Source organism: Mauremys mutica, chromosome 18, assembly GCF_020497125.1.
Source record: "Mauremys mutica isolate MM-2020 ecotype Southern chromosome 18, ASM2049712v1, whole genome shotgun sequence".
In the NCBI taxonomy this organism is placed as follows: Eukaryota; Metazoa; Chordata; order Testudines; family Geoemydidae; genus Mauremys; species Mauremys mutica.
Window position 1 is genome coordinate 18,228,741 of NC_059089.1, and position 17,227 is coordinate 18,245,967.

Genomic DNA, 17,227 nt, shown 5'->3' on the forward strand with positions numbered 1-17,227 from the left:
AGGGGCTGGTGATGCTACTGGAACTTGGCACCCCGAGCGCTGCTGGGGGTGGCAGTGGCTTGGGCGAAAAACTATCTGAGGAACTTCCAGATCCCCCATCCCCTCCTGCCCTAGATCCCCAGTTCTCACGGACCCTCTCCTGGCTGCAGCGCCGGGAGGCACATTGCTTGGTAGGCCTGTGCACCCCAGCACGGTGTCCGAGGGCACCAGGGGGCACCGTCAGTCAGTTCAGCGGGAAATCAGGACAGCTGGTGATCCTGAAATACTCCTTGGCACATGTAAGGAGACATTCACCCAGGTGTCCTTGCTAAACGCCACCTAGAGTCATTCCACTCTGCCTCCACCTGCCACTTCGGAGGCTCCGGTGGGTTCTTCACTTCCTGAGCTAAGCTGTTGTGCGCTGTCTCGGAGGATGCTGCATGTGATGTGTGGAGGAAGCGGGCCCTGCGTAGAGTCTGGCAGTCAGTCACTAATGCGCTTGGGCCGGGGTGGCCTGGCCAGTGGCCGGCCTTCCTGCTATTGCTCTTCATTTCTGCCACATCCCTTTTCTCTCTGATCTTTGTTTCCTGGTGGCAGGAGCCGGTGTCAAGGTGCTCCCCAATGGGCATCTGCATCTGTCCCAGGCCTCTGTGGAGGATGCTGGGGTTTACCTGTGTGTGGCTCAGAACCCCTCGGGCACAGCGCTGGGGAAAACCAGACTGATCGTGCAAGGTAGGAGCAGGAACGGGGACCCACGCCTCGGCGCAAACCCAGAGCCGCATGTGAAACCCAGGGGGCTGTGCATTATCCCACAGCATGTGCTCCCCTGTTCCCTGGGCCTGGCTGGAATGTCCTGCCTGGCCTGGGGAGGTGGCGAGGATCTGTTACTAAAACCTCCATAGGGGGCCCAGGACGGAGTGTGTTTCCCAGCTTGATGTGGGATGCAGGGGTGGGCAGCAGAGCTTGGTCACCATTCTGGTCCCCTACCGGTGTTGGACAAGGAACACTCTCCAGCTTTCCTGTGCTCGGAGAAGAGGGCAGCGTGGCTGGATTGCGCTGTCTCCAAACCAGCGCCTGGGAGCCGAGTGTCACAACTCGCTGTTACTACAGATGGGTTGAGCCGCAGCATGGGAGCTGGATCCAAATTCCCCCCAAGCACCCAGGGTGTTCAGGGCTGGGTCTGAGGTAGCACAGGGGCCTGCCGGAAATGTAGAGCCTGGATCTGGGTGCAAAGCCAGGTGGTGTTTGGATCTGACGTTCTGCCTTGCGCCCCGTCCGCTCTTGTGCTGCATTCGTCTCCGTGCACCGTGAGGGAGAGCGGGGGGAGGCGGGAGGGGTTTGGCAGCACGCGGGGCAGAGGGTAACAGGAACACCGTGCAGGGTGGCTAGGCTGGGGTGGGGTGATGTTCCAGCATCTTCATTCACCAGGGGCTGGGCTGGCATCTCACTGCAGGGCACTTCTGCAAACTCAGTTGTTCAGTCAAAGCTGGATCACGCCTGGCATTCACTGGGAAGTAGCTGTGGGAGGGGAACCCTGTCTGCTGAAATCAGATGAGGGATCCTTTGCCTTCCGTTCTCTGTTTTTTCCCAGTGCCCCCAGTCATTGAGGCCAGCCGGCCACAGCTGTCCATCCTGGAGGGCTCACAAGTTCTCCTGCCCTGTGCAGCTCGGGGAATCCCTGAGCCCAGACTCACCTGGTCCAAAGACGGGGTCCCGGTGCCAGGGAGGGAGGGGAAATTCACCTTGCTGCCGTCTGGGGCGCTGATGGTGAAGGACTCCCAGGTAAGCAACCCAAGGGGGCAGTGTGTTTTCTGGTTTATCTGGTGCACGTCCCATTTACTTCTCTGGGTCTGGACTAGCTGCAGGCGTGATAGTAAAGGGAGCATCTGGAGAAGGTATCTGGGGAAGAAGTGGCCTCTCAGTGTCACCCTGGGCTGACAGACGACACACCCAGTGGCTCTTGTACTCTCGGGCTGGGGGCGCTGCAGGAGAGGGAGGGGAAGCCTGGTCCCACTTAATAGTGACTCCCACTGGCTGATTTCAGGACCTGCAGTCAATGGCCTCTGAGCTTTCTGCCCAGTCGCCTTTGGCACCAGGTGGATCTGCCTGGGGCTGTGCGTGTGTTTCGGGGGATGTTGATCACACAGGTCCTGCCAAGAGAAAAATTAATTTTGAAAACCAAGCACTGAATCAATCTGTGCACAAACACCTCTCGAGGATGAGCCTAGCAGAGCTCTGCCCTGCTCCCTGCCCCTAGCATGGTCCCCATACTGAGGCAGGGAGAGCAGGAACTGGCCGGACCCCTGACATGCCCACGTACCCGCAGGGAAATCTCAGCTGGCTGAGTACTCTCGGGATCCTGAGGAGTGCAAAGGACCCAGCTCAGAGTGGAGGATCAGCCCATTGGCTGGAATGAAAAAGCACTCAGAATCCTTTGGGCTCGGTTCATTTGTGGGGTGCAGTGCCTCTCCCCAGGGGTGTCCCACTGACTCGCTCGAACCTCCCCCCCTTGCAGGGTGGGGATGCCGGGACGTACACCTGCACTGCAGAAAACTCTGCTGGGAAAGCCACGCTGCAGCTCCAGCTCGCCGTCCACGTCCCTCCCACCTTCACAGAGCAGCCCAGGGACCGGACGCTGAACAGGGGTGAGAGGCTGATACTTGGCTGCGTGGCGAAGGGGAACCCGATGCCCCGCATCACCTGGACGCTCAACAACAAACCGGTCAGAGGTGAGCTGGGCCAACTCTGCCACAGGAGCGGTGGGGCTGGCATGGAGGGAGGGGGGTTGGGTTGGGGGAGGCAGAGAAGGAAGGCGCGAGACCCCATGTGGTGGGAGGGGTAAGAGCTGGTGAACTAAAGGAGTGTGACCGGGGGGCTGCACTGGGGTCTCTTAGAAAAGGCCCCAGAGATCCTGGTAGCAGGGTGCAGACCTAGCTGTAGGTTATTGTGCAGGGCTGTGTGTGGGAGGAAGTGCAGTCGAGTGGTTAGAGCAGGGAGTCGGGGCTCCTGGGTTTTAGTCCGGGTTCTGACACTGGCTCTGTCTGAGTCACATGACTTCTCCCCACCTGTGACACAGGGCTAAGAAAACCCACTTCACGGGGGGGCAAGTCGCAAGACTTAATTAGCGCGTCTTCCTACCGCCCTGGGGGCTCGCTCAGCGAGAGGCGGTGGAGAGGGACGTGCTGCTATTTTTAGCGCGTCTTCCTACCGCCCTGGGGGCTCGCTCAGCGAGAGGCGGTGGAGAGGGACGTGCTGCTATTTTTAGCGCGTCTTCCTACCGCCCTGGGGGCTCGCTCAGCGAGAGGCGGTGGAGAGGGACGTGCTGCTATTTTCATCGTCCCCGGTGAGGCTGCTCTAAGAAGAAGGTTCTGAATAAGTGGAAAGTGTGGCCATGTTGTGCAGGTCCTGCCGTTCCTGCTGGGAAGTGAGGGGATCAGCCCTGGTCTGCGTCGCTCACTTCCCCCCAGGAGCAGAAGGGAGAGCTGGACTCCAGGGTATGGGCTGGGGGCCTTCCAGCCCCTTCCCCATTCACCTCTTGGTCCCCAAGGGCTTGGCGTGGCTGAGTGGGCAGGTCCCTGCATTCTCCATTGTACCATGCACTGGGGAGCTGTCTCCACTGTCTGCCCGCCAAACCCTCCCGTGTGGCTTCCCTTTGGCAGCGGGCATCCGGGAGCAGAGCGGGCAGAGCACCCTGCAGAGAGAGGCCGTCACCAAGGAGGACGCTGGCCCCTACGCCTGCGTGGCCGAGAACGGCGTGGGCAGCATCAAGGCCGTCGCGTTCGTCTATGTGAAAGGTACCTTGGCAGGTGGGGGCGGCTCGCTCATGGAGCGCTGAGAGGAGGGGGTTTGGTCTCGGCCTGAAACAGCCCCTCTGTGGTCAGCAGACCCCCCAGCATCCACACCGGCGTCACAGAGACCAGAGCCTGGCCCAGTGTCTGAAGGCCCTGGCCGTTCCGGGAGCGCATAGCCCAGGCCGAGCAGGACTTTTGTCTCTAACCCATTCTCCTTCCCCAGAGGCTCCGGTCCTCCGTGGCGAAGTCAGTGCCTACCAGGTGGAGCCCCTGGGGGGCAACGCCGTCCTGGACTGCGAAGCCCACAGCGACCCTGCCCCCGTTATCCACTGGAATAAAAACGGGCTCCCGGTGCTGGGCAGCCCCCACCTACGCCAGCTCCAGAACGGCTCGCTGGCCATCTATGGGACGGTGGTGAGTCCCGGTCCCGGCACTGGCTCCCTGGAGACAGGGGGCTGAGGACTGCAGGGGTGTGTGAGGAGGAGCTTGGGTGTCTTCTCTTTTCTCTCGCTTCGGTTGTGCTGCCAGATTTTTCCTTCCCTCCTTTGAGTCTCGTGGCTGGAGTGGATTGGAGCCGGGGCTAGCGAAAACTTGGCGTGCTCTGCATAGGGGAGAAGCTGCCTGGGGACGAGCAGGGTCAGCCACAGGGCTGGGATCTCTGGACCCGTTCACCCAGCGGAGGTGTACTCAGGGCCGCCCAGAGGATTCCGGGGGCCCAGGGTCTTCGGCGGTGGGGGGGGCCCTTCCGTTCCGGGACCCGCCACCAAAGTGCCCCGAAGACCCGCGGGGGCCCTCCCCGCTGCCGAATTACCGCCGAGCCGGACCCGCCGCCGAGGGGCAGCCCGGTCTTCGGCGGAGAGGGGCCCCCGCCACGGGTCTGGCGGGTCCCGGAACGGAAGGGCCCCCCGCCGCCGAATTACCGCCGAAGACCGGGCTGCAGTTCGGCGGCGGGACCCACTCCGTCTTCGGCGGTAATTCGCCGGCGGGGGGTTGTTCCGCCCCAGAGAGGAAGGACCCCCCGCCAGTGAAGACCGGGAACAGAAGAAGCTCCTGCGCCCGGCCCCGCAAGAGTTTTCCGGGCCCCCCGGAGCGAGTGAGGGACCCGCTCCAGGGGCCCCGAAAAACTCTGGTGGGGGCCCCTGTGGGGCTCGGGGCCTGGGGCAAATTGCCCCTCTTGCCCCCCCCCCTCTGGGCGGCCCTGGGTGTACTCGGGAAGTAACTTCTCCCTCTGAGGAACTAGCGCACTGATTTCTTCGCTGGGCCGGCCTCCCCTTTTGTCGCTGGGGGTCATGACAGGGGCTAAAGAAATTCTTCACTCTCTACCCTAACTCAGAACAGAAGCATCCTCTGTGAGGAGGGGCCGGCAGATAAGGCCCAGGTTGATCTGGCATCTGTCACTCAAGGGGACCCTGGAGAGGCCCTAGGTCTGGCTCTGCCGTGCTCCATCTGCAGCGGCCGGATGGGGCATTGCGTGGTGGCCACCAGTTTGTATTAAAGATGAAGGGGCTTCAGTCTGCCCGATGTTATGCTAATTAGCTGCGCCCCTTGGACTCCTGGGAAGTCGTCAGTGCAGCCCTGCCTTGAGCAAGGTAGGTGATGCGTCTGCTTTCCCTCCTCCCAGAGCGACGACGCGGGGCGTTACAAGTGCGTGGCGGAGAACGAGGTGGGCACGGTGGAGAAGGTGGTCACCCTCGCCCTGCGGAGTGAGTGTCTGTCCGCATTGGCCGCCTCGGTAGTTTAGTCTCACGGACGGTGTCGCCCTCATGCCTGCGGGGGGCGGAGGGGGGTGGTTGGTGTGCAGGGGAAATGGCCGAACTGGGTGTATCCCGCTTGATCAGTTCCCTGCCATTGCTCTGGTCTCTCCTGTTCTCTGCCTCTGGCACACAGTCACACAGTCTGCTGAGGGCTGACAGGCGTTGGTCCAACTCCAGCTGTTGGGTAAAGTGCACCGGTGCTTGGTGGTGCAGGGGCCGGGGATCTACGGGAGGTCAGACACGATGACCAGCTGTCCCTTCTGGCCTTAGACTCTCTGACTCAGGAACTCTCCTCGGGATGTGGGCAGAGGACTGAGATCAAGAAGGAAAAATGACCGAGCTGTCTGGCAGCCCCACCAAGGGCGAGGATCAGCCCCATAAAATCCCCTGGGGCCTCAGAAATCCAGTGTGACTGTGTGTGAACGCCTCTCTTGGAAGAGTCCGGGTTACATCTGAGAGAGACGCTAGTGACTGACCGGAAGCCCCTCAGAATAATTACGGGTGGAGCTACCCCACCTCCTCTGAGCTCTGGGGCTATTCAGAGCTGGATGTCAGAACGGCTGTATCGGTCTCAGCTCCCCTGAGCACACACGGACTCTGCCGGGTGTCGGGTGCCGCACTGACCGGGTGGTTCCCCCCTTGTGTCTAGGTGCCCCTGCGTTTAGTGTGAAACCTCAAGACGTGGCTGTGAGTGCTGGGGAGAGGGTGGTGCTGCACTGCCAGGCCATGGGAGAGCCAGCCCCCACAGTGGAGTGGATCCGGGAAGAGAAACCCCTCCAGGAGAACCACCGAGTCCAGATCCTAGCCAACTCCACACTGCTCATCAGCGCCGTGGAGGAGACGGACACGGGGCTGTACGAGTGTGTTGCACGCAATCCGATGGGCTCCTCCGTCGTCCAGGCCTTCCTGAGGATGCGAGGTGTGTGCCCCAGGGGCCGGAGATCCTGCGTGAAACGGGGGAGCCTTTTAGTGCCCTCTACCCTCTCCTAGGGTGACCAGACAGCAAATGTGAAAAATCAGGATGGGAGTGGGGGGTAATAGGAGCCTATATAAGAAAAAGACCCAAAAATCGGGACTGTCTGTATAAAATCAGGACATCTGGTCACCCTACCCTCCCCGCACTCCGCAGGGCAGGACTGGTCGCTGGGAAGGCAGCATGGCTGGAGGGGGCTGAGCAAATAGGGTTTACAGCCAATAGGATTCTGTCTCCCCCTCCTGCCCTAATGGACGGGCACTGGCCAAGCTGGGGCAGTGGGTCCAGATGCTCTCTGCCCTGGGGAGGGGGCTATGGCCAGCACCCCTGCTCCTGCATGCACCCGCCCCCTCAGTCCGGCAGCAAGGCCTGCGCGGGGGAGGATGCGGCGGTGGAGCTGTGCTCACCCATCAGTACCCTGGTACGAAGCGCAGCTCTGAGAGGTGCCTCTCCCGCTGTGCGTGCTGGGGGCAGGCTCCGGCCTGTGGGAAGGGAGCTCCCTGACCTGGTTTCTCTTGGCCTGTCTAGGGTTTTTACACAGGATTTTTATCAGCAGGGAGCTGTAATGTGTGTGTAGCATTTGTAAATGTGTATGGAGGGCCCTGTGCCCCGCCGAGTGCTCCCATGAGAACACAGATGCTAATAGCAGGGGCCTTTGTCTATCAAGTGGGTTCGCCATTTCCCAAACTGGGGCGATGGGCCATCAAGGCGAGTCTCTTGTCTCCAGCAATGGCCAATCCTCGATGCATAAGATGGAAGGAATATTCCACCCCACCTCCTTTGCAAACACAATAAAGCAGCTGGGGTGGGGAGGAAGTTCCTGGTTCCGCCTGCTGACTGGTGAAGTGTTAGGACTCACAGGGGTGCTGCTGCACCAGCCCTTACCCTGGATATCCTGTCTGGTGTAACACAGGCATTATGCTTATTCCTAGAAATAGCTAATATGCTCCCTCTGTAGCATCCTGCAGCGCTGAGTTGCACAGGTTAACGATGTGCTGTGTCATGATGTACTTCCCTATCTATCTGTTTTAAACCATGTTGCCTTTTAATTTCATTGGTTCTTTTCCCCCCTTGTCCTGTACTGTGGAACGGCACCGAGAGGTGAGACAACGGACCTCTGTGCCTCTCTTTGGTTTATATCCTGCCACCTCTCCCCATACTCTTCTCCTTTGCAAGCAAATAGCCCTGCGGTGGAGCTGAGGGAATCGTGAAGCTGCATTTAAGCCCCTGTGCCACGACGCCGCAATGACGGCTTGCATCCCCGGCTCCTCCAGCCCACAGCAGGCTGGTCATTCCCATTTGAGTTTGACTGAATCTATCCGGAGTGATTTGATTCTTTTGTCTCGGGAGACCTGCTAAATGCCCAGGCCCGGTGATTTCTGTTTTTTCTTGGTGAACAGACTGAAGAGCCAGATGAGACAGTCATGCGATTAGGCAGAGGAAGTATGTTGCCGGTGCGTCCGTCTGATTAGCAGTAATAGAGGTGCCGTGGCACTGCCCAGACACTTTACAGGAAGAGCAAATGAAACACACTGCAGAGAGAAACCCAGGCCAGAGATGGTCGTGTGCAGCACGGAGAGCAGACTGAATGGGACTGTGTGCGACCGTGTGTGTGGCCGTGCATGTGTATTAGTCTGTGGGCAGGCGTGCAAGGATGTGTGTGCGGGAGCAAGGGTGTGGCGTGTATACAGCTCATCCAGATTAGTCCTATGGAACTGTGAACCCCAGTTGCCCTAGGAGACGTCGCCCTTGCTCTAACAGTGACAAACGAACGCTGGCCTGATCTGTGCCCGGCAGCTGGTGCAGCAGTGTATTGCAGCAAGGGGCAGAGGGCTCCTGCAGGCCAGGCTCAGGCTGCCCGTGGTAGCTGGGGACCGGAAATGAAGCGGTGCAGGAGGGGAGATAGGGATTAATGCCTCGCCGGCCAAGTGGGCCCTCTGCCCGCCGGCTGGGGTCTCGCTGTGCAGAGATTTAGTGTGGGTCTCCCCCCTCATTCTGCCTTGTCCCCCTTCCCTCAGGAGAGCCCCTCAGAGTCCGGGGCAGTCTGATCGGCATCATTAATGACCAAGAATTTGGCATTGCCTCTCTGAACGCCAGCGTGATGGAGGATCCCCGCTCTGGCACGGCCACCATACGGAGCAGCATCGGGAATATCCCACCAGCTGTCGGTGCGTGATGCCCCGGGGATACGTCTTGTGTCAGTTACACCTACTACCTGGCCAAGTAAATGGCTAGAAGCCAGATGTAAATCTGGGTGAAATACCCACTGCACAGTGCACTTGCCTGTGCCGGGAGTGGCGCGGAGCGACTTAGCCGGTAGTTCTTTACCCGCTCTAGTGGGCTGTAGTGGATAAATGCTGCCGTTCCCACTCGTACACATATGTAGCCAGTTGTCTGTTCCCTGGCTAGCTAATCCACCCCAGGTTTTAGGGAGACCCTCTAGTAGCACAAACTGTGTCTAGTCAGGGAACTGGGGGGGTGACTTGTGGGGGAGGAATAGCTCAGTGGTTTGAGCTTTGGCCTGTTAAACCCAGAATTGTGAGTTCAATCCTTGAGGGGGCCATTTAGGGAACTGGGGCAAAAATCTGCCTGGGGATTGGTCCTGCTTTGAGCAGGGGGTTGGACTAGATGACCTCCCCTGAGGTCCCTTCCAACCCTGATATTCTATGATGACAGTCTGTAAGTGCCTACTTGGGGAACAAGTATTTAATAGTGGGCTTCTCAATCTAGCAGAGGAAAGTATCACATGAGCCAATGGCTGGAAGTTGAAGCTAGACAAATTCAGGCTGGAAATCAGGTGTAAATTGTTAACATGGAGAGTAATTAATCATTGGAACAATTTCCCAAGGCTCCTGGTGGATTCTCCATCACAGCCCATTTTTAAATCAAGACAGGAGGTTTCTCTAAAAGATCTGCTCTAGGAGTTATTTGGAGGCATTCGCTGGTCTAGGTCAGACTAGATGATCACAATGGTCCCTTCTGGCCTTGGGATCTAAGTTTCCGATTCCCCTGGTGGGTTCCTTGGGTGCTGTTGGGGAGGGAGCTGTTCCTAACAAGGGTTCCTGGAGGCTGATTTATGGGGGAGCCTATCCCAGCACAGAGAGGCCTCATGCCTTGGTATGAGAAGCTCTGAGCTCCCTCTTTGGAGCACAGGGCTAGCAGGCAGGAACTCCTGAGTGCTCACCCAGCTACAGACGGGAGTCCCCCATGTGAGCAGAACAGGGTTAGTACCTCCCTGGGATGAATGGCTCCAGACTGTTTGGAGCTGGGAATGCCATGCTGGAGTAGGATCATGATTCTGATTCTGCTGCCCCAGTAAGGACCTTTGACCACATTTAATTGCTAAGGCCAGTGTGACCAATGCACTGGGTGGGAGCTAGCTGGGATTCCGGGGCGCCTCTCCCCAGAGCGCACAGCTACTCCTCAGGAGAGCCCTGACTGAGATGGGACTGACCCTCGTGCCCTTCCCCACACCTCCCAGGGCCGCTGATGAGAGTCCTGGTCACCATCATTGCTCCAATCTACTGGTCCTTTGCACATCAGAGTGGTAGCGCCAGGAACGGCTTCTCGCTGACCAGCGGTGTCTTCAGGCAGGAGTCGCAGGTGGAGTTTGCCACAGGTGAGGAGGCAGGCGTGTGTGTCCTGCTGAGAGCCAAGGGAGGGCGGCAGAGATCATGGTGCAGGAGTGCGTGGGGGAGCCTTGTTGGTAAGGAGGTTCCCTTAGGGCTGGGTGGGGGTGTGGCATCAGTGGGGACAGATGGCCTGGAACAATGATCAGGGTGACGTCCGTGGCATATCTCAGTCAGCCAGGTATCACCCGTAGCTCATAAGGAAGGTAGTTTGGGGAAGGAAACCCTGCACTGCTCATTTCTCACCCGACAGGGTCAGATAATAATAGTAAATACCTGCCTCTTAAACAGGGCTTGACATTAGTAGATCTCAAAGGAGGGCAGTATCATTATCCCCATTTTACAGCTGGGGAAACTGAGGCACAGAGGGGCAGTGGCTTGCCACAGTCACCCAGCAGGCATTGAATCCAGGGCTCCTGAGTCCTATCCTCTAGGCTGCTTTGCAGGGAGTGCCTGGAGACAGCTTGGTGACCGCTGCATGCTGAGGCCGTGCCAGCCGTTCACAGCAAAACCCAAGAGCCCAAGGAGTGCCGCCCGATTTCTGGTTTTGTTCTGTGCTCGCCGTCTCCACCATGGTGCCTGAGGAGGGTGGGGCGGCTCGTGAGCCTTTGGCGCAGGGCTATGTCCCAGCCATCTCTGAGTGACCCACCTCTGCTTTAGGGGACCGACTTGGGCTGAAATTTGTGGCTTCAACCCCACACTAGTGAAAACTGACCCATTGGCCTGAGTTCCATGTGGGGGCTCCAGGGAAACTCCGAGGGAAACGGGGCGTTCGGGGGCCAGGGATCTGGAGGGAATGGAATGAAGAGCTGTTTGCAGGGCTCCCAGCCAGGCGGGGCAGCTCATTTCAGCGTCAGGCCTACCGAGCCCTTCCGAAGAGCCAGTGCCGTGACGTGGGGTATTGCTGGGGTGGCCTGCGGTGCTCTGCAGGGAGCCTTGTGTCTGCGCAGCATGTTGTTGGGGTCAGAGACAAGCCTGAGCTGTAACTGCGGATGCAAATACTCCCAGGTTTAAAAGTTGGCCTCAAGATTTTGAAATTTGCTACTGGGCCCATCCACAGCCCAGCTGTGGGCCCTTTGCAGCCTGGCTCTGCCCCGATCTGTCTGAAATCATCGTGGGCTGGATCGTTAACTGGTGCGGACTCGCTGACCCCTGCTTGTCGCTGCAGGGGAGCTCCTCCGCATCACGCACGTCGCCCGAGGCCTGGACGCAGGCGGGGCGCTTCTCTTCGACGTCGTGGTCAACGGGTTTGTGCCGGAGAGCATCGCTGAGGCTGCTGTGCTTTTCCAGGTCAGTAGGGAGCTCCGGGACACCGCCCTCGCCCCCTGCTTCTCTGCCCAGCAGCCCCAGCCGGCACCTTGGCAGTGCCTGCTCCTGTTCGCAATGGCAGCCGATGGCAGGTCCCTCGTCCAGGGGAGTCTGGTGGGCCCCGGTCCCTGACTGTCCCATCTCCCTCTTTCCCTCCCAGGATTTCAGCGAGCGCTACGTGCAGACGGGGGCCGGGCAGCTGCATGTGGAGTCTGTGCAGAGCTACTTGCAGGACGGGCTCCCGGTTCAGATCCGCAGCAACCACAGCATAGAGTACGACGCTGCTGTGGGCCGGCAGCCCTCCCTGGTGCAGCACGTCCAGGCGAGGGCCGTCAAATCCTCCTTCAACCCGGCCTCGGAGGAGCTCCTCTTCCAGCTCAGCTCCTCCCTCCGCGCAGGTAACCGGGGAGCAGCCCGCAGTCTGTCTTCTCAGGGTGAGCATTGCCCACCGAGAGCCCTGGAGGCAGAGTCCACGGGCTGGGCGGCAGCAGGACAAGCTTCTCCCAGGCTGCCCTGCTCCCCAGGCCGAGAGAGGGAGGCCGTTCCCCGTTGGCGTGCCTAGGAGCTGGCTGACGCTGTGCCGAGGGCTCCTGTCCCCCGTGCTCCCCACGAGCTCCGCCTCACTGAGGTGCTGACCGGGCTCTCTTGCCTTCTTGTCTTTGCCGCAGAGGCGAACGGAGAGCAGTGCCCGCAGGGGTTTGCACTGGGCCCGCAGCAGCTGTACTGCATAGGTAAGCGCCATTCCTGAGGGGTGGGCCATGTGCTCCCCGCCGGCCGGGGCCCGTTCTCCATCCCCACTCAACGCCAGGGCGTTTTCAGTGCCTGGTGACCCCGGGGGGGGCCGCGGCTCTGTAATCCCCAGTGCGGCTAGACGTCTGCATGCTGCCTTTCACTGAGCTAGCGTGCCTGGCCACCCCAGTTCAATCCTGCCCGGCACCCGAGGGCCGTTCTGCGGGGGGGACTGGCCCGTCCCAGGGCCTGCGCCGCTATTTTTAGCACACTAGCTGGCATGTGTATGTCTACCCAGAACCGCCTGCTGTTGCACCTCCAGCTCCAGTGCAGCCATCCCCTCCCCCGGCTGCCGGAGGCACTGGGAGAGGTGGGCTGGTTCCAGGCTCTGGCCCCCTGTGGCCGGCAGAGGCAGTTACTAGGCAGGAGAGGTGCTGCACGGGGGCAGGAGGTCAGGTTGGAGCGCATGCTGCAGCTCTCCAGAGGCAGTTACCCAGGACATGGTTTCTGCTTCCCCGCTGCTCTGAGATGACCTCTGGGTCAGTAACCTCTGCTGAGGTGCCTCCTCCCCGGCCGTCTTGGCTTTGCCTGGCTCGGAGCTGAGGGTGGGGGCAGCCGAGGTGTACGTGGCACGGCACGTGCTACCCCAGGCTCTTGCTGGGAAAGGACGGTGACTCCTTTTCCCTGCCTCCCAGATCGGAACGAGTGTGCGGCTGCGAAGAGCCCTTGTTCCCATGCCTGCCACAACTCCGTGGGCAGCTTCTCCTGCACCTGTCCCGCTGGATACGCCTTGGCGCCGGGTGGCAGGGAGTGCAGAGGTAAGGAAGGGGCTACTCTCCAGCTTCCCTCCCCCCACACCGCCTGACCTCCCAGGGAAGCTGCAGGCCCAGGACAGGACAGCCTCTGGGTGTGAGCACAAGCAATTCGCCCTGTGCCCTCACTGCATGGGAGCAAGCGATCCCAGCCAGAAGGATCTCCGGAGCCTCCAGAAAGTGAGGGAGGGGATTCCCGCTCGGCGTTCTCCCCAGGGCGAGGATGGCTCCTTTCCCTAGGGGTGGTGGGGGCCCCTGGGAACATCAGGAGGCTGGGGACAGGAGCACATGCAAGTCTGGCCCTGGGAGCTCCCTTGGGGAACATAGCAGGGGGCTGCCCCATAGACCACTCGATCCTTCTTCTCTGGACGTCTCGGGGGGAAAGAGACCCCCCCCGCATGTTCAGCCCCCCCGTGGGAATGGCTGTGCGCCCTGCTGGGCCAGAGGTCGAAGGGTGCGGCGGCTGGGGGCCAGGCGATGCTGTTTAGCAGCCCCGGGCCATTTCAGCGATGCTGCCCAACAGGAAGGAGACTGGCAGGAGGCCTCCCTGCAGAGAGGAGGGCGGAGGGTTTCTCTTGGAGGAGGCCTGGGCCCAGCAGCCCCTCTGCTGCCAGGCTCCGTGGGCGAGGGGGGTGAGGCGGCTGCACTGGTGCTGGGCTCTCTCCGCAGATGTGGAGGAGTGTGCGCAGGGCACCCACGCCTGCCGCCCGGAGCAGCAGTGTGCGAACCTGGCGGGGGCCTATCGGTGTCTGAGGCGCTGCGGGGCTGGCTTCCGGCTGGCTCTGGACGGAGTGGGGTGTGAAGGTAACGGCCCCTGGGCTCTCCTGCCCGGCCCATGGGGAGGGAGGTTCCTGGGCGGACTCCACACGTCATCTGGCTTGTGGTCCTTCCTCAGGCTCTCCAGTGGGGCATTCCAGCTTGTGCCGGGGGCCTGATGGATGGCCCAGGGATGAGTCCTCCGCCTTGTGGGACTGGGGCAGCATCAGGGCCAGCTCTCCCTATCCTGGCCCCCTGGGGGCCCCCTTGGTGGAGAGGGGTCTCTCAGGGAGACCTGGATAGGCCCCATGCTCAGTACAGGGCAAAGCGGAGCAGGGGGCTGGACACAAGACAGGTCCCAGGCAGTGACAAGGGGTCAGTGATCTGGCGTCTCAGCCCATGATGCACGTGGAGGGGCCATGGCTTCAGCTGCTGCGTGGGGACTTGCCTGCCAGGAGACCTGTCCTCTCGTTCTCCCCACAGATCTGGACGAGTGCGCGGAGGGATCCCACGCCTGTCGCTACAACCAGATCTGTGAGAACACGCTCGGCGGGCACCGTTGCACGTGTCCCCGCGGTTACAGGACCCAGGGCATCGGCCGCCCCTGCTTGGGTAACACAGACCTGCCGGCCTTTGCCATGCAATGAGAAGGGGCAGCATTTCTGCTGGTTCGAGCCAGAGAGTGCGGGGGGGGCGGGCGGGCGCAGGACTCCTGGGTTCAATTCCTGACTCTGATACTGACTCGCTCTGTGACGCTGGGCAAGTCCAGAGACGGGTCTCGACCCCCCAGCTTGCTGCTGGAGTAACGCAGCTAGATCTCCTCTGCACTCCGGCACCTGTAGAGGGAGCCGCCTGCTCTCTCCCCCACCCAGCGAGAGCGCCCCCTGGTGAGAGCTGGGGGGAAGGAGAGTCGCTGGGGAGGCGGGTGTTTGGGTGGTGGGTGTGAATGCTTTGCGCTGTGCCTCGTCCCCTGCCCTTCACCGGAGGACCGTTCAGTAACCCTTACAAGCCCTCTGTGGTGCTGGGAAGGAAGACGTGTTCTCTTCACTTTGTAGGTGGGGTTACTAAGCTGTGGGCTTGTTCAGGGTCACGCACACGTTAGTGGCAGAGCAGGCATAGAAACCCAGGCATCCTGCCTCCCAGTCCCCCCCCGCTCTAACCAGGAGACAGCACTGCTTCCCCGAGCCGGGGAACAGAGCCCAGGAATCCCGGTTCCTATTTCCTGCTCTAGCCGCTAGCCAGCGCTGCTTCTGCTGGGCTCTCGGACTCACCCTGGCTTTTCTCTCTCTTTATCAGACATAAACGAATGCCAGCGGGTACCTCCGCCATGTGCTTTCCAGTGCCGCAACCTCCAGGGCAGCTACAAATGCCTGTGCCCGCCTGGGGAGACCTTACGTGGGGATGGCAAGTCTTGCACTGGGCCGGAGAAGGCAGGAGGGAACGTGACGCGTGTCAGCAACAGAGGAACCCGTCTGCAGTGGCTCAGACCAAGTGGCCGATCGCCCGGGGGAGGCTATTACACCTGGTTCTCCTTCGGCCAGTCTGGTAACGCCCTGAGCCCCAGCAGCCAGGCTCAGTGCCCGTCGGGATTCACCAGGCGCAATGGACTTTGCACTGGTAAGGCCACGTGCTGCTGGCCCTTGGCACTCCAGAGAGGGGGAGCCTTGGAGCGATGCAGCCGGAACTGGCCCAACTCCAGCCCAGCTGGGGGGGCAACTGAAAGCTTGCGGCACCAGCTGGCTGCCTGGGGGGGCAGGGGTTGGTGCCGTCAATCCAGTGTCCCTGTTGCAAAAGCCACTGGTGCGAGCAGGCGCTTGTGTGCCGGCGTCAGCAGAGAGGCCAGGGGCTGACGGAAGGGTCATGCAGGCTCTGGCTGCCCGCCAGGCCCTAAAGGGAACAGCCTGTCTTATAACCCACTCTCCTCGCTCCTCCTTCCCGTCTTCCTCCCCGGCGTGCCAGCCGTTCTGTGGCTCTACCTGCTCCCCCATGGAATTGGTCTCACGGGGTCCCCCGTGGGGCTGGAGTGGGGCTTCCCTGGGCCAGATCCCCCCCGGAGGGTGGGTGAAGGGGAGCGTTTGCCAGGGCCTTACGCCTCTGCGGGGTTGATTCAGTGGCACGGTGCACCATGGTGGCTCTGCACTGAAGGCTCAGGGGCAGTGACATGCTGCACGTGGGGCTGGGGGTTGCCCCTCGGGGGGGTGGGGCGCACAGCAGCGCACTGAATCTCTCCTCTCTCTCCCCCTCCCTTTACACAGACCTTGACGAATGTCAGGTGCGGAACCTGTGCCAACACGAGTGCCGGAACACCGAGGGCAGCTACCAGTGCTTGTGCCCGGCCGGCTACCGGCTGCTGCCCAATGGGAAAACCTGCCGGGGTCAGTGCGTGCGTGTGTCACTGTTCGGGAGTCTGTTACGAAGCGTGTGTGTGTCCGTCCATCCCTGCCACTTGGATACTGTAAACCCCAATCTTCTCCCTTTCTAAAGCCTGGATTTCACACCCGTCTCTTGCTGCTCCAGCAAAATCCCCACCCAACTGCCAGGCTCCCTGCATTGGGGCTGCACTTTTCATCTCCCAAGCAAAGGGGCATAATTGTAGGGAAGTCAGTGGAGCTATGCCAGGGCTGGATCTGGCCCATTAAATTCCTGTGCCTCACAATGACGCCTTCAGCTTAGTATCGCTGCCACCAACTCATGGAGCAGGAAACAGAGGTGAGGTGACTTACCCAAGGGACACAGTGCATGGCAGTGGCAGAGCCAGGCTTAGGACTTCGTGGTTCCTATGCCTGGCCTCAGGCCACTAGCCCACAGGGTCAGCACCATGGTCCTCCTGCCCCCTCTGCCAAGCCATTGCTTAGGAATGCGGCTATGTTGCTTCCTGGCCCCGAGTGCAGTCTGGTCATGCACGGTCTGCTTTGGGGGCATGTTAGTCACGGGGCGGGTGCCTGCTGTCGGCAGACTCTGCAGCTCACCCGGCAGGTAAAATGGAGAAAGCCCTTTGCACTGCTCGCCTGAAGGCACAGAGGGGTGTGATACAGGGAGTAGAGTGTCCCAGCAGCAGAGCCCGGCCCCACTGTCTGTCCTCACTCCCCCGCTCCTCTCTCCTCTGCAGACGTAGATGAATGTGCAGAGGGGAGGATTCAGTGCAGCCCGAACCAGCTGTGCTTTAACACGCGGGGAGGCTCTCAGTGCCTGGACACGCCCTGCCCCGCCGGCTACAGGAGAGGCTCCAGCCCAGGGTAAGGTGGGGATAGAAGTTATTTGGGGGGGGGGGCGTACCCAAGCAGGGCAGCTGTTCCTCTCCTCCTGGCGTGAGCAACGCACCAACGCTCTTCTCTGCTCTGCTGCCAGGTTGTGGGGATGGGCAGGTCCTGGGCACAGACTTGGTGCATTAATGATTACTTAGCACTCTGAAGAGGTAAAGTGCTGAGACTTGCCAAGTCTGACCCCTCCACACACACACTTTTCCTGGTGGGGGAACTGAGGCACAGACTGGCTC

At 60.7% G+C, this 17,227-nt stretch overlaps 1 protein-coding gene across 2 annotated transcripts in view; it reads left to right on the forward strand.

Annotated features, from left to right (window-relative positions):
- The window catches only part of HMCN2 (hemicentin 2), a 107,926-nt gene that overhangs the window by 88,872 nt on the left and 1,827 nt on the right, over window positions 1-17,227 (forward strand). Inside the window, exons 80-97 of one of the 2 annotated variants that reach the window (XM_044992679.1) lie at window positions 577-711; window positions 1,571-1,761; window positions 2,495-2,708; window positions 3,639-3,773; window positions 3,994-4,184; window positions 5,392-5,473; window positions 6,174-6,443; window positions 8,516-8,665; window positions 9,979-10,116; window positions 11,295-11,416; window positions 11,595-11,832; window positions 12,103-12,165; window positions 12,859-12,981; window positions 13,645-13,779; window positions 14,215-14,343; window positions 15,028-15,348; window positions 15,987-16,106; window positions 16,841-16,967. In XM_044992679.1, the coding sequence (XP_044848614.1) occupies window positions 577-711; window positions 1,571-1,761; window positions 2,495-2,708; window positions 3,639-3,773; window positions 3,994-4,184; window positions 5,392-5,473; window positions 6,174-6,443; window positions 8,516-8,665; window positions 9,979-10,116; window positions 11,295-11,416; window positions 11,595-11,832; window positions 12,103-12,165; window positions 12,859-12,981; window positions 13,645-13,779; window positions 14,215-14,343; window positions 15,028-15,348; window positions 15,987-16,106; window positions 16,841-16,967 (2,884 nt within the window). The remainder of the gene's footprint in view (window positions 1-576; window positions 712-1,570; window positions 1,762-2,494; window positions 2,709-3,638; window positions 3,774-3,993; window positions 4,185-5,391; window positions 5,474-6,173; window positions 6,444-8,515; window positions 8,666-9,978; window positions 10,117-11,294; window positions 11,417-11,594; window positions 11,833-12,102; window positions 12,166-12,858; window positions 12,982-13,644; window positions 13,780-14,214; window positions 14,344-15,027; window positions 15,349-15,986; window positions 16,107-16,840; window positions 16,968-17,227) is intronic. The other variant, XM_044992678.1, reaches the window with a different exon arrangement.